Here is a 15,551-nt window from a genome sequence, read left to right as displayed (position 1 = left end):
CTTTTTTTTGCTTCTTTGTCTCAGCACTGTGGTGTTTTGGATTCTGGGGCCTTGTTTGTGAATCTCAATGGTTGTATTTGATGTCCTGATTCTTTGCTTGTCATCAAGAACAGATGTTCACAAATCAATGGACAGGCTGAATCAGGGAGGTAGGAATAGCCTGTTGCTTTAATTTCCCCGTAACATTGTGGAAAGTATCAAATGCAAATTGTTGTATTAATTCTGTGGTAGAATGATTTGTTTTGATTAAAAATGTAAACATGCTAAGTACAAGGTATGGTGATCTACAGATTGTGATTAGAACTAATAGCTTTGGCTTTTCTAAGAAACTCTGTGCAACATTAACTGCATGTAAACATTTCTTCACATCTAACCATCTTCTGATTCTTGACATTTCATTTTCAAAATATGTCTGATATACAGAGTATTGTTTTGGGGTAATGAAACTATGTTTGTACAGTATTGCTCATTAGGTTTACTGATGGACCTGAGATACTGTTTCTTTTTGTCCTTAAGACCATGATAGAAATATGACTATACACAAAAATTATCAGAGGGAAAAAAAAAAAAACAACCCAAAAGATAACTTGAAATTGGAAAAAGTTGTTGATCATTGAGATGAGGATATGGGTGAGAAAGCCAGTTCACTGTGCTGATGTGAGTAATCTCTTATAATTCATATGTGTCACATTGGCATGTAGGGACTTACGTGGAAAAGAAAACGCTTTATATGTACTACAGTTGCCTGATTGTTCAGCAGCACACACACATATTTTACAAGAAATATCTTAATTCATTTTCCTTCCTCCCTCTTGAGGTTGTCCATTAGCCGCATGAGGAAAACCTGTTTGTCCATCAGAGCATTTGAAGTGAAATGAGTTTTGTGAATGCTTCTCTCCTCCTCTTGAAGTGTGTCTACTGTTAATGTAATCTTTCTTGTAGGCTATGGGGTATTATGAAATCATTATTGGTGGAGAGATGATTTTTGAAGCATGCTAGTAAACTCTTTGTTTTCATCCTGGCAGGAGGGCACAGTATAGTTTTGGAGCAGAACTGTCTTTGTGCATTTGTATATAACCTCTGTACTTGCTACTTTCAGGTATTTCAGGGACATCTAGACTGCTTGGCAGTATCAACCATTCAGGCCCTCACAGCAGTAATGCACAAGTCTCCAGCTGCTAAGGTAACTACACATGCAGAGATTTTTTTGTGATAGGCCTCTTGATTTTTGTTGGCTTTTTTTATTTTTTTATTTTTTGCAAAATCCTTGGGGAATTTTACTAATTAAGCTGAGAAGCTTGTGATCGCTAATTCCTGCCAGATGGGAACAATGGACTGGGCATCTCCTGTCCCTTTATTTGTTTCTAATGGCTGCACAGTGTGACATCTTTATATCAAAACTGGAAAATTGGAGTGCAGATGATAACTGGTACCTTTTTAAGGAGAGTACATAGTTACTGTGAATATTTGGAGTAGAATTACCAAGTTTTGCAAAATATAGCTTCAGGCAGGAGTTATGCGTTTTATCGTGTCTGTAATCCAGAATGATATTGCTGTCTAAACGATCTTGCCGTTCCCCTACCTTTCCTTTGTGATTATTCTTGTGGCTTGATAAATTAACAGGCAATGGCTAGTTTGTGAATCTGACTGAAATATAAGGCCACAGAAAAGTACTGGATTTATTTTTTGATTGCTGAGTTCATTAAATTAATCTTGTGTTTAAATGACTCTTGGCACAGTGCAGGCCACAGAGAGTGGAAATCACCTGGTTTGGTTGCTACTTGTAGTACATTCTGAGTTAGAAATGACAGGGTAGTGAATTAGGCTCCTCCAGAGCATAACTTGGAGTACTTGTACCTCCACTGACTCTGGAAAGCCCGGGAAAGTGTTACATGGCAGAATACGGCATTGGCTATAATTCACAAAGAAGGGTCAGTAAAATTTTCAGCTGTACTTCCGTTACAACATGTGTTTTTTTCTTTCCATAGTTACTTAAGTAATTGTCTCTCTTCTGCTGGCAGATTCATCCGTCTGTTTTAATTACAGTGCAGAATACAGCAGGGAGAATAGCATTTGTTTTGTATGATGTGCTGGATATTTACTAACCAAACATTAAACAGATACTATGTAATATATTCTGGATTTTGTGGCTTGGTGTTATTTTTCTTCATGTAAAATCAATTAATTTTCAGAAAATCTTTCCTGGAACACATATCTAATTTTTGAATTGTTTAAGATGAGTGATTTCTAATCAAGCTGGTCTAGAAAATCTTTCATTCAAAAGTCAGTATCTAGTTACTTACAATTCTCAAAATAATTACTTCATTTCAAGCTTCAGTTTGCATTAAAAGCTATTAGTAACTTGTGATAGATTTGATGTTGGAGTATACCAAAGCAATATTTTTTTTGTGTATAAGTAGTTACTAAAATATAACTTTGATCTTAAATTTGTTTATCTGCATGCTTCAGTGAGATCCTGCTCATTTACAGCATGCTAGAGGTAGCATGATGGGTGTATTATCAAAGGATTTCTAACCCCAAAAATACTATTCTTGCATTCTATTTTTTAAAAATCTAGTATTGTGTTAAATTAAACCTTGTTGCAGTAGATGAGCTATTTGTGTCTATTTCATTTGTTAGTGAGATGGATTTTTATCCTCAGGAAGTCTTCAAGGAGAGAATTGGTTATGCACATATCTACGAGGTACTTAAGTCACTGGGTCAGCCCTCACGGGAGCTGCTGGAAGAACTCATGAATATGGTGAGATATACGTGCTTTGAATGCTGTCTGAAATGCTGTGTCTCCTCAACAGTATTTCTCCTTGACTGTATTTCATGTCTGATTTCTCTGCTGTTTTTCAGGCTGTTGAAGGTGACCACATGGCTGTTGGGATACTAGGCATCAGTAATGTCCAGCCATTATTGCTGCTTATCCAGTGGCTTCCAGAGCTGGAGTCACATGACCTGCAGATCTTCATCTCAAATTGGTTGAGGCGGATCTGCTGTATCAACAGGCAGAGTCGTGCCACATGTGTCAATGCAGACATGGTCATCCGTATCATTGAGACACTAAATCACCACTCTGCGCTCCATTGTACTTGCGCAGAGAACCTGATTGCCCTTCTGGGCTCTTTGGGGAGCCAGTCAATGGGGTCAGAAGAACTGCTTCAACTAATACGGCTCCTGAGGACTGAGGAGCCAAAACAGGCTCATCCTTATGTTATTCCAGTGATGCGAGCCATTCTGGCAATGGCTCGGAAACAGGGCATGGCTAGTGCCTTGCAGTATTTCAACTTGTGTCACAGTATGGCGGGAATTGCTGTTCCATCAATTCAGAAGTGGCCAGGCTCTGCATTTTCTTTCAGTGCTTGGCTCTGCCTTGATCAAGACCAGGTGGACCCTAGCACAACTAGCAAAACTGGCAAGCGGAAGCAACTGTATAGGTATGGCTACATAATGACTTCAGCAGCACAAATCTAGGTCATCTGTTCCCTGTGGCACATGGTTCCCTGTTCTGTGTGGTACCTATTCTTTCCTTCATAGAATGCAATATATAGCACTTAATTTAGTTAGTTTGTGAAAGGGAGCAGCTTTATCTGTCACCACAGCCAGGCTGTGTTACAGAAATAAGCACGTAGTTTCTCAATTACGCTGCTTCCTGTATGGTTTCTTGTCTGCTGTTTCACTATCCACAACTCTGAATCATGTTAAGGTATATAGCATAAAAACCACAACCAAAAAAGCAAAACACCCTCAAACAGAACAACCTGTGGTAGAATTACACCACAAACTTTAAAAAACCACAACTGTTATAACAGGATCACATTAAAATCCACTTGAACAAATTATTCTACATATTTGAAGCTATATACGCGGGTCAGTCAGAAAGTAATGCCTCCTATTTACTTCTATGGAAACTACAACAAATACAAAGCACAACAACACTACTTGATAGAGCAAATTCACACATCACGTTCCCCGCTATAACATCCGTGCCATATTTGTGTTACAGTAGTTAATGCCTCTACGTGGAGTGACAGTACCCAAAGGGTTATAGCAGGCTTTGATAACACTTCACAGTTTATGTATGATTTTTTGTAGTCAAGCACTTAAAAAAAAAAAAAAAAAAAGCAAGGTTTCTCATGGCAAGCCTGTTCTTGCAGGGCTTTTTTATAGCTAGCTGCTTACAGCTGATCTTGAGTGAAATAAGCTATTTAACTATGACTATGCTTATACTTCGCACTGAGATTCTTGCTAATAGATAATCACAGATTAAAAAATATTCTTTAAACTACACTTACTGTCTTAACAGTCTTAAACCAGATTTGGCTGTAACATTAAAAATGCAAGCATTTTGAATTTCTGAATTATTCCATTTAGTGTCTTGATCTTTAAAATAAATAAAAACTTCATATGCGATGCTATGATGTAAAACAAGGAAATTAAATGAAGAAAACACATCGACTAGCTATGACAGCCGTCTCACCTAACTGCATGTGTCATTAGCAGCTTTACTGGGGCTGATAGACACAATTAACAGCAAACAGTATAGTTTGCAGGCTAATATCTTCTTTATTAGAATATTGTGGTTTTCAGAGACTGCGGCAGTCAGTAGTTGGATAGCTATGAACTGCTTCGAGAGATTTGTGGATTGCCTTTGTCCTGACTGTCCTTGGGGTTCCTTTCTTGTGACGTTTCTGTCTTGTTCTTTGGAACAGAAGTAATAGCTAGGCAAATAATATTACATGAACAGCAACAAAAAAGCTCAAGTTGTTTCTCTCCTCAATGAAAATACTATTAGGTGACTTCCAGTAGGTGTGATGAAGTAAATCCTTAGCTATGTGTTTTATTGTCATTCTATAGCTTTTTTACAGGAGGCGGTATGGGTTTTGAAGCCTTTATCACATGCTCTGGAGTGTTGGTGGTTGCAGTTTGCACAAAGAGAGAATATGCGACAGTGATGCTACCAGACCACTGTTTTTTTGACTCACTCTGGGTAAGATATGATGGTGAAAAACACTGTTTAAGACAGTAGTGTTAGCTCAGAAGTCACACGTTAGTTTCGTTGTTATTTTATAAGTGATCTATTTTGTTATACTTGTGTAAGAACAAATCTAAACTCAAATAATACAAGTGCTTTCTGCATAAATTAGTATTTAAGATAAATTATGCCTGTGTCGTTTTAGCTGTTCTTATAAGCTGGTTGTAGCATTCTTTTTTTAAGAGGGGTGTGGATGTTTTATAAGGAGTTTTTTAATATATGGATCTTTTTAATATTAAAACAAACCTAAACAGCTGTAGTGTTGTGTGCATGCTACTGTGTTTCTGCCTTGACTTATTCTATTCTAAGGACTGATGTGCATTATCATGTAAGAACTTACACCTCTTTTCTTCCAAAAAAAAGTTTAGAAGTAAACTACTTGAAAGTAGTTGATGTCAACAAAGTCAGACCAGCTACTTTGGATTTATTTTCCAAAGCAGTTTCTTAAATGATTTCCTCACCAGATTAATAGAGGTTAAGTTAAATGGTTGTGTGTTCTCATTTCACTGCTTTTTAATCATGATTTGATTATTTTATTAATCAGCACAACGTAACTATTGTTCACATGCCTGGAAAGAGACCCTTTGGTCAGAGCCTTGTGTACATCTATGTCAATGGACAGCAGAAGATCTCTGCCCCACTTCGATTCCCTGCCATGAATGAAGTTAGTTCACTTTCTGTGTCGTACATCTGTCCTGACGAACTTCATAGATGAATGAAAACATAGTTGGCTTTTTTCTTAAATTTGGAAGCTCAGTAAGAGTTAAAGATAGCATAGAGCATTGCTACTAAGTTTATGTTCAACACTAGACAGTGCCCGTGGTATCATATTGGAGAATAGGTTGAACTAACCATTAATTCTTGGTTTGTCATCTCAGTTTTAAAAACAAAATGAAAAAAAAAACACCTTGATTAAATAGTGGAGTTTTCCCAGACCTGAGCGTTATGATACAATTTATGATAAACAGTCACCTTTGAAGTAGGATTGGTGTAACATACCCGGTGAGAAATATTCCATCGTGTTTTCAGTGGTCACTCGTTTCACTTGTATTTTCTGTATGTTCCCATAATATATGCTAATCTTATACTTACTTGTTACCTGGATAAGCAGTGAACATCAGCCAACAAAATGACTTCATGGCATCTTAAGTTCTTTGTGTGGAATGAATCCTTTCTAACCTGGGCTATAGTACTGACTATTCTTTCCCTGTTTGAAAGTCCTAATTTGATATTTGTTAAGTATTTTGAGTTGTTTTAGTAAACATTTAGATTAGGCGCAGTAGTAGTAAAGTCAGTATAACAATTAAAGAATGATATTGCAAGGTAAAGCTCTGGATTTTGTCCCACTTGTAAAGTAAGCACAATAGAGAAGGTAGCTAAATGAAGGTCTGAGGGCTTCTGTTCAAGTGGAGTAACTGATACATATAACAGGTATAATGGGCTAGTATTTTCAAATATAATCCAGAAAGGGAATGTTTACCAGAGTATCTTATCAGGGTACCATCCTTCCTGGCTCTGCTCCTGCCAGCCTTTTTTGTCACACAACAGTTGAGGTGACCAAATTGCTTTTAATTGTATTAGGCGTACTCTCTACTGTTGTGAGGAATACATGTTCTTTTTTCTTTTTTCTTTTTTCTTTTTTTTTTTTTTTTTTTTTGGATTATTGCTTCTCCAGAGCATGCCAGAACTTGCTGTTCTTGGTTTAATTTATTTAGTTCAGGTTTGCCAGAGATAGTCTTTGGACTTGCTTTGTAAAGTAGGTGAGGCAGAGGTGGAAAAGGAACATAGACTTAGTGTGTGTTTTGTTTTCCTCTATTCTTGCTTTTGCAGCCCTTTACTTCTTGCTGCATTGGTTCAGCTGGTCAAAGAACAACAACTCCTCCTCCATCTCAAATACCAGATCCACCTTTTTCTTCCCCTATAATGCCCCATCGTACGTCACTTGGGGGCATTCTCTCTCCAGGAAGTTGGGGTGGGATGCTAGCAAAACCAGAACTCATCACCAAGATGATCTCAGCAGGGACTCAGGATAGTGAATGGGGATGTCCAACATCATTGGAGGGCCAGCTTGGTTCAGTTATCATCTTCCATGAAGCACTGCAACCCCCTCAGGTGAAAGCATTGTATTTAGCAGGTAAGCAGTTATTGCACTGGTTTTAGTGAAACAAAATGGTTGAGTTAGGAACAATATCCTTCTGAGCTTTGCTGTACACAGACACATAACAAAGTTACAGTCCAAAATAACTATAGAGCTACCCTAAGTGAGACGGCTTTATAACAAGATCAAAATTGAATAATAAGTATTTTTATTAAAGTTTTACTTAAACTGATGAGCTTATGTAAACCTAATACTTTATCTGTTACCTATTTATGTAAAGACTTGCCAAAATAAAAATGTTAAGTAATATTTTCACTTTTATTTTCTCAATTTTTCCTACTGTTTGCCTACATGTGAGCTTATAATTGAGGCTCTTTGAAGTATTGCTCTCGTTGACAAGCCACTGAGGTGACTTACGTTTGAGGATTTTTCTGAAAAAAAAAAAAAAAGAAATCAATTAACTGTGATTTTAAAAATAAAAGTCAGGTAATCTATGTTTTACTAAGGTATTAAGTTCAATAATGACCTGAGACTGTTAAAGATTAGCAAGTACTTCAACCATTTAAAGGAAATATTTTATGTTGCTAAAGAAAGATCTCTTGAAGATTACTTACTGTCTGGCTGTTTGGGTTTGATGATAGATGGATTGATGGCAAGTATAGATAGGTATTTGTAAAGAAATCTAGCTGTTTGAATGTACAAATTAAAATCTTTTTGTATTGTTTAGCTTTTTATCAAGAATATGTATTTCTTTTTAAGCAGACCCCTATGGAAACTTAATTCATAATATTACTTCAAAGCATGTCTCAAATAGGTATGGTTCACAGTACCCTGCCATAATAAAGAATAGTTGTATAAAATTTGTGAAAGTTAACATTAATATCCAGTGGAGTCTTAAAAATTAAAGGCAGTGTATTATTTATAGGTCCAAACTGTTTAACTCCATGGAAATCTCAAGAGCCTGAAGTAGCAGATCTCCCCAGTAAGGTGTTGCTTCATTACACACCAAAGGTATGAAAGAATACATATTTGCCCTTTGTTTACACAGTGTGTGGTAATTTCAGAACTTATTTTAGATGTTTTCTGTTTTTGTTTTGCTCTGACTATTTCATTAGAACAAGTGAATGTACCATTTTTACACAGTGGTTATGGGAATATGCAGGGCAGCAAGAGCTTTCTTAAACTGTAGTTTATGGGCGAGGGTGACACAAAATTATTTTGCGAATGTCAAATCTAAGATAACGTAAATTATTTTCCAGGGATACCAAGTTGTTTAAATACTGTGCTATTGACACAATGTCACTATTATATATCATTTAGAAGCTTTCTGTGGTGTTCAGGGATCTGTTGTTTCCTAAATGATACTGTAGCCTCTTCACTTCACAGGCCTGCAGAAATCCAATTTGTCTTGACCTGTCTGCAAATCTCTTACATGGAAGGCTCACTGGAAACAAAGTAGTGAACTGGGACATCAAGGTAAATGCTTACTGAACAAGCTGAGACTGTTGTATATGTGACGGTTTTCATGTATGCTTACCTAGCTTTTGGAATGCCAGAAGTTATTGCCATAATGCCAGTGACATTTAACACATACGAAGTCAGTCTTAACACTGTGCATGAGAAAATCAACTTATTTGCAGCTAGACAGCTTGATCAAGAAACATTGATGTGATTAGCGATTTTTCTGTTTAGATAGGAAATATCCAATTCTGTTTTATAGATGACGTTTGCTTCTAGGACTCTTTAAGTAAAAGCAAAATCCAAAGATTGAGTGTAGAAAATGTATCCTACGGACAATTTTTTTGTTTGTTTTGAAGACTAATGTGTGAACAAATGAGTTGCAATTTTAGTTTTTACTTTTAAAAATTATTTTCTAATTTCTTTTTTAAGAAAAGTGTGCAGTCAACTCAACTAGCAAACTTACTAATAAGGAAGTGTTGTTGGAGCTGCACTGTGCATATGCTCTGACTTGTGGAGAAGAATGTTAAGAAATTTCAGAGATATTTGCTAGTTAATTTTGAGGTGATGTAAATTGTTAGAAAGTAGTACAAATTGTTCTCCTTATCCAGTAGCTGGAAGAGGCGTGGGTGAGGATGGCTTATATCTCTAGCTTTATGGGAAAGCATATTGAGAGTACAAATCTCAGGAGAATAATTAGTTCATTAACAAACATGGTGGGATTTGGCACCCCCTTGAGGACTTAGAGTGAGGGATAAAACACAAAGCTGATCAGGTATTAGGAGATAAGTACAGCTTGAAAGGAGCTACAGTTACTGCTGTCTTGTGGTTCGAAGAAATTCTATTTTCTTCAACTTTCAAAAGTGTGATGCTTCTTGTTTTGCCCAGCTAGCATGGAAGTCTTCATCTATGAGATAAAATTTACAGATTTAAAAAACTCTCTCTTAACTGTTCAATTTTCGTTAAATTTGCCTCAATAAACATGGGGATATCTAACCTGGGAAGGCACGTATAACGGAGTAACAATTTAAGAAGTGGGATGTGATGGAGGCAAAAAGGGTGATTTCCTCTACTTCTCCCCAGTGTTAGTCTGAAGGGAAATTGATGTCCTGTGATTGGCTTACAGGTTATTGTTTTTCTTTGGGTTTTAAAAATTTTAGTACACAGTAGTTTTCCTTTGGGTTGGGCAGGTGAACAATCATCTCTGACTAGTTTGCTGATCATTGTTATCTGTGAGGAGTGGAAATAAAATGGATTTTAGTAGACCTGAATTTCAAAAAGGGCGGAGGTTTAAATTGAAGTATACATAAAGTTATTTTGAAAAAATCATGTTCCATTATCATTTTCTAACTGCTGGAAGTTGAGATCTTGCAGGAGCAGGATTAAAACAGACGTATGCAGTCTTTCTTTACTGCTTGCTACAATTAACTTAGATATCAGAAATATGTTTTTCCTCTGTATTTCCAAAATGCTTAATAGAAGATTCTAATATTCGTATCCTTCAGGTTCCCAAGTTTATCTGGGGGGCAGGTGGAAGGCAGTGTAAAAACACAGCTGACAGGAAGTCATGTGTAATTGCACTGTCTAAAATGTGGGCAATTCTCTTGTTAAATTCCATCTTTTAAATCAGTTTTAAAGAGGCATGAAACAACCTCATTGATTTGAGAGTGTATAAGGTTCCTTGTATTTAGAGTGAATTTCTTTGGCATAATGTAGAGGATTTTATTTGTAGTTGCTTTTCCTTCCATTTCTCTTGATTTTAGGATATGATCAACTGCATTGGTGGAGTAAATGTGCTGTTTCCATTGCTGGAGCAGATCAGTTTTCTTGGTAGACAGATGTCTGAGAAGCCTGTAGGGGAAACTCTACCTCCTGAAGCAGTTACTCCGGTAGAGGGAGACTGGGTGGTATTGTCATCCACAAAGGCATCAGGTAGGAAATACAGTTGAGATGAACTTTTTCTTAAGTTTGATTTTAATTAAAAGTCTTTCTGTGAATGAAAGTGATTTTTTTTTACTTGCTGGCTTTTCCAAAGCAGCACTGTCAAGCTGAAAGACGGTTCCTATTTCTAGACATTTGATGGGGGTGCTGCGTACCAACAATTCAGCACTATGTAAAATTAACCTGATAATGTATTTCAAATATGTGTTTAATAGCATTGTTTTTCTCTTAATGATTTATATTAGTGTCAAAATATGCAGTTATTTTTACTTCTAGTCTGAAAAGCTTGTTCTGATTATTTTGAGAAATTGTTTTTTGATTCAAAACCTGCTAATATCAATAGGAGGAACTTTTCAGCAGCATGAATACTGGGTCAGACAGCCAAAAGAAGATTATGCAGTATCAGAACAATGCTGTGTAGACTCTTAGTCAAACTTTCATTTTCTTAGAAAAATGTTCAGGCTCCTACCCCTTCCACATGGACAAATCAATACAATGAAAAGGAAGATTTAAGAACTGAGGAGAAAACTGAGGAGAAAACAACAACAACAACAAAACACCAAACTGTACTAGTATAAGTTCAGAATTAATTTTAGTCTTAGCAGAAAACAAGAGGAAAACAGAACTTGCAAGAGAAGCATTTTTGTTTGTTTTGAATTTGAAATGGTTGAGTAAATTTATATTTCTCTCCTCATTCCTCCTCACTAATTTTTGCATATTATATCTAGCAAGGGTTGGGTCAGTTTTTCCTGAGGAGACATGAAAAGACTATGAATCCACACTGGGGGATGGGGAATGAAAACAAACAAACAAAAAAACTCCAAAAAAAAAAAAAACCACTAAAGAAAGCTTACGGCTAGGGAACAAATGCAAAAGGAGTTAAGAAGTTCAGGAAATAGTGTTGAATGCAATCACTTGATTTTATTTTTTTTGCCCCTCTGTTACAGTTATCTAATGTTAAACCATGAGGCTTAATGATTCCATGATTTTGGTCCTGCTCTCTTTTGCAGAAGCACGCCTGGAGAAGAACATCGTTGCAACTTTCATCTTGGTGATTAAACACTTTATTCAGAGACACCATGTTAATCAAGAAAATCTCATTCACTCCCATGGAGTTGCCACCCTAGGAACCTTGTTACAGAAGGTGAGTGAATTTGAGAAACAACCCTTAGAAACAATTGTTATGGATGAGATCATAATTACTTTGAAAAGTTCTTAGTTTGTCTAGGATGGAAAGTTTGCCTCAAAGGTTTGCTTAATATATGCTTTTCTTATGCTTCTGAAAACAAGGAAATGTAAGGAATTGGCCTTGATCTACAAAGTGAAACTTGGTGTTTTGACTATTTCATGTTCTGCTTTCTTCTTAGTTAGATACATAGATACAATACTGTAGAGTTTTTCAAACTAGACTGGTTTTGTTTGTTATATTACTTAAATAAAAGCAGACTTGCTGTAAAAGAGAAAATCTTATTTTAAAAAAATATTGATTTAAAATGAAAAAAAGAATATCCTAATAAACTTCATATTTTGAGTGTTAACACCTGTTATTTTGATAGGTACCAAGCAACTTAATGGATGTGAATGTACTGATGGCTGTACAGCTATTGATAGAGCAAGTCTCAGTTGAAAAGAATTTGCAACTTCTGCAACAGATGTATCAACACTTACTTTTTGACTTCAGCATCTGGAACAGTGGGGACTTCCCTTTCAGAATTGGTAAGTTCTTGGACTTGGGGCAACTGCTCAAAGACACAATACTTCTCACTTGACGTAAATCTTTTTCTAGGTTCTAATATGAAACTTTATATTGTAGGGCATATACAATATCTTTCTACGATCATCAAAGACAGCAGAAGGCTCTTCAGAAAGAAGTATGGTGTACAGTTTCTTCTAGACACACTCAGAGTTTATTACGGGTATAAGTTTTACGTCTTCTAACTTCTCCTCCTTTGTTGTATGTAGTTCTTCTATCATGTTGTAAAGGAAATGCTAAGTCAGGGCTTGAGCCAGTGATTGAGCACCTGGTGGGAAGGCAGGGCCAACCCAGGGGAGCTCAGGTGCATGCAATGCCCCTGTGTGACCGGAAGGGATGGAGCCAGGATCTACCCCTTCCCAGACCTCATTTAAGGGTTGGCGGCGGAGGCAAGGGTATCTTGCTGGAGATGCCTGCCTACCCGAGGCCTTCTGAAGGTAAGCAGCTTCTTTCCTTTATTTCTGTGCCCATGGCTGTTGCATTTGAGCAAACCCTCACTTGCTGCAGCCTGGAACCTTGCTGCTTTGCTGTCATTGCTGCACTTTCCATCACGTTACGCATGTCCATGGCTTTACCCCCATGCCCCCACTTTTTCTAGTGAGAAAAGAAAGAAAATTGACTGGCTTTTATTGGTGGATTTCATTTTCCAAAGTGCATGACCTTTTTTTCCACTTTACTTGGTACTGCTCCTTCACTTTGATTTTTATGATGGAATTATATAGAACTTATGCCAAGAATACTGGGAATGCTTGAAAAGTAAAATTAATAAATTTGAGAACTTATTATCAACAACACTGATGAAGTTCTAGATGATTGCCATTGTGAAAAGAGAGTGTCCATCATTTTAAGACACTTTGTTCCTTTATATCCTTGTAGTATTTGAAGTGCAATTTTTTAGGAACTTGAAATTTTAGCTTTCAATCTTGTGATTGCTTACAGCAATTTCTATCTGCTTATGAATATAGTTAAGTAATTGGGGTAGATTAACTAGAGGTCTTCCTCTTTCCTTTAGAGGAAGTTGCCTTACATCAGCAAAAACAAATAGCTTGTGCCATAATATTGGGGTAGATGAAGAATTGCAAAACTAACACAACCAAATAGTTATTACTGAATTATGGAGCACTTGCTTAGGTTACCGTTCTTGTCTGTTGGTGTTTAGGAGTGGCTGCAAAGGCAGTGATTTGGCTCCTGATGACCTGAGAACAATACGGACATCCCTTTATGGGTTGATCAAATATTTTCTAAGCAAAGGTGGAACACATGAAGAAATACAGAGCATTGTGGGATACATAGCTGCTACCAGTGAAGAAGAACAGGTATCCAATGTGATGTAAATTAGTAGTATAAGCTGTATGTGATTTGGTTTTGATTTATGCTCAGGAGTTAGACTTGATCCTTATGGGTCCTTTCCAGCTTGGGATATTCTGTACTGTTCTGTTTAGAACTCTTATTATTTGTATAAAGGGAGGTGTGAAAATACAAGTGAAGCTAATTGATAAATGGTTCTAATTAGATATGCTTCTGTATATAACCTGCCTCAGCTACATGGGAATCCTTACAAAAGTGCTTTTCTGGTGGCTGTACTTTTACTTATTTTCTCTTGTGTTAAAAAAGAAAATAAATTGACTTTAACTGATCAGTTTCTGTAGTGATGTGAATTCCTATTTCATAGACATTATTAGTGCTTGAACTCATTTTGTAGTTCCATTTACAGCTTGATAAAGAGTTCTGTATATAGCAAAAACGTCCACCCTCATGATTTTAAGTGCATTAACAGTAAACAGACAAAATGTATATTGTATAGCAAGAGAGGATAGAGATTTAAAAGCCAGGAATTCTTTTGTCCAGATGGAGAATGAAGTCTGCATGAACTGTAGATTAATTCAGTTGTCTTAATTTTCAGCTCTGTGGAATCCTGGATGTTCTGTTCAACCTTCTTCATTCCAGCTCAGCCCCAGATCAACTTTTTTTATTGCTTTTTGAACCAGGAAATGCTGATATTCTTTATGCTTTGTTATTGCATCAGAGATACTCTGACAGGCTTAGAGAACTTGTGTTCAAGGTAATAAATTGAATGGTATGTTCCTAACTTAGTCAACAGAGCATGAATTTGTATTTTTCAGTAGTTTGACAGCAGAAGTGTAAATGCTTACAAAGATGCTGATCATCCAAGTTTAATTTTTTCTTCTAATATGTAAGCAACAACACGTAGCTAACCACTGTAGTTGCAGTGGGATTAGTGTTCTCCTAATGTCAAGCAATAGAAGTACCGGGATCTTTAAAATTTAATCTCTGTGAGAGTTCATTATTAAAGTTTTTATTTTTTTTTGTAAACTATGGACCAGCATGCTATGTCATATACGATTAAGTTTAAGAAGTCTGGATGCTTCCTCATGACTATTTTGCTTTTGTGTGTACTTTTACATGCAGATTATGGAAGAGTTGTTGAAATGTACTAAAGTTTATGAACGTAGTAAGCACCGTATGAGACTCAGAGAAGTGGGGTACTCCGGACTGGGACTCCTTCTGAATGAATCATCAGTTACTATTTCTCTCATAAAAAACCTTCTTAACCAAGTTCTCCATGCAGGTAACTGGGAAGCGTTATGTCTACTACTAGTAAACTCCTGTTTGCTCAGAGACAAATGCATTTGTTTTTTTGCTCAGGAAAAAGAGATGTTACTGTTCTATTTGCAGTCTACGTTAGTCTCAGCTGTTTTCTTAATTCCCTGAAGTATGTTCCCTTTGCCATTCCTGGTTGTAGAGTTGACCTCCGAAGCTATTTTTAACGGTTAACTGTTAGATTCACTTGCACTATGTAGTTTGATTTGTTTTTTTCTTTCTCTTCCACAGATCCTGCTGTGAATTATAAAGATCTTTTAGCTGTAGTGCATCTGGCTCATAGATCAGATATAAACATGAGAGTGGTTATCTGTAGAAAGGTTAGTTATCTTTAAAAATAGAATACTGTTAAATCCATAATCTGTACAGCATGGTATCTTATTTATTTTAGATGTATTAGCTGTATCGGTTGCTGCTGTTGCTAATTCTCTTTAGTAATGATTTAGGATGTTAGGAATAAAGCTAATGTGTAACTTGATGCTGAACTTTCTTTAAAAGGATTTGTATATATAAACAAAAGCCAGAGCATCTGTAGAGATTCTCAACTAACATATTTTTTTATGGTTTAGAAGTATTGGAATCCTTGAATCAGGGTTTTCTCAAAGGATGCTTAAGCTCAAAATTTTGTTTTATTCTTA

At 36.4% G+C, this 15,551-nt stretch overlaps 1 protein-coding gene across 6 annotated transcripts in view; it reads left to right on the top strand.

The window, feature by feature from the left end:
* Nucleotides 1-15,551, top strand: part of NBEAL1 (neurobeachin like 1) — an 86,828-nt gene that overhangs the window by 35,901 nt on the left and 35,376 nt on the right. For 5 of the 6 annotated variants that reach the window (XR_002438963.1, XM_021397483.1, XM_021397484.1 and 2 more), the window contains 16 exons: nucleotides 1,100-1,183; nucleotides 2,663-2,761; nucleotides 2,863-3,443; nucleotides 4,864-4,996; nucleotides 5,586-5,705; nucleotides 6,872-7,175; nucleotides 8,065-8,150; nucleotides 8,526-8,615; nucleotides 10,361-10,529; nucleotides 11,549-11,682; nucleotides 12,095-12,254; nucleotides 12,352-12,454; nucleotides 13,451-13,607; nucleotides 14,195-14,353; nucleotides 14,722-14,881; nucleotides 15,145-15,233. Coding sequence is in view for 5 of the 6 variants with exons in the window: in XM_021397483.1 (XP_021253158.1) it covers nucleotides 1,100-1,183; nucleotides 2,663-2,761; nucleotides 2,863-3,443; nucleotides 4,864-4,996; nucleotides 5,586-5,705; nucleotides 6,872-7,175; nucleotides 8,065-8,150; nucleotides 8,526-8,615; nucleotides 10,361-10,529; nucleotides 11,549-11,682; nucleotides 12,095-12,254; nucleotides 12,352-12,454; nucleotides 13,451-13,607; nucleotides 14,195-14,353; nucleotides 14,722-14,881; nucleotides 15,145-15,233 (2,628 nt within the window). In the remaining variant the exon portion in view is untranslated. Of the gene's footprint in view, nucleotides 1-1,099; nucleotides 1,184-2,640; nucleotides 2,762-2,862; nucleotides 3,444-4,863; nucleotides 4,997-5,585; nucleotides 5,706-6,871; nucleotides 7,176-8,064; nucleotides 8,151-8,525; nucleotides 8,616-10,360; nucleotides 10,530-11,548; nucleotides 11,683-12,094; nucleotides 12,255-12,351; nucleotides 12,455-13,450; nucleotides 13,608-14,194; nucleotides 14,354-14,721; nucleotides 14,882-15,144; nucleotides 15,234-15,551 lie in introns of those variants that run through there. The other variant, XM_021397485.1, reaches the window with a different exon arrangement.

This window comes from Numida meleagris, chromosome 5 (genome assembly GCF_002078875.1).
Source record: "Numida meleagris isolate 19003 breed g44 Domestic line chromosome 5, NumMel1.0, whole genome shotgun sequence".
In the NCBI taxonomy this organism is placed as follows: domain Eukaryota; kingdom Metazoa; phylum Chordata; class Aves; order Galliformes; family Numididae; genus Numida; species Numida meleagris.
This window is presented reverse-complemented; position numbering and strand designations above follow the sequence as displayed.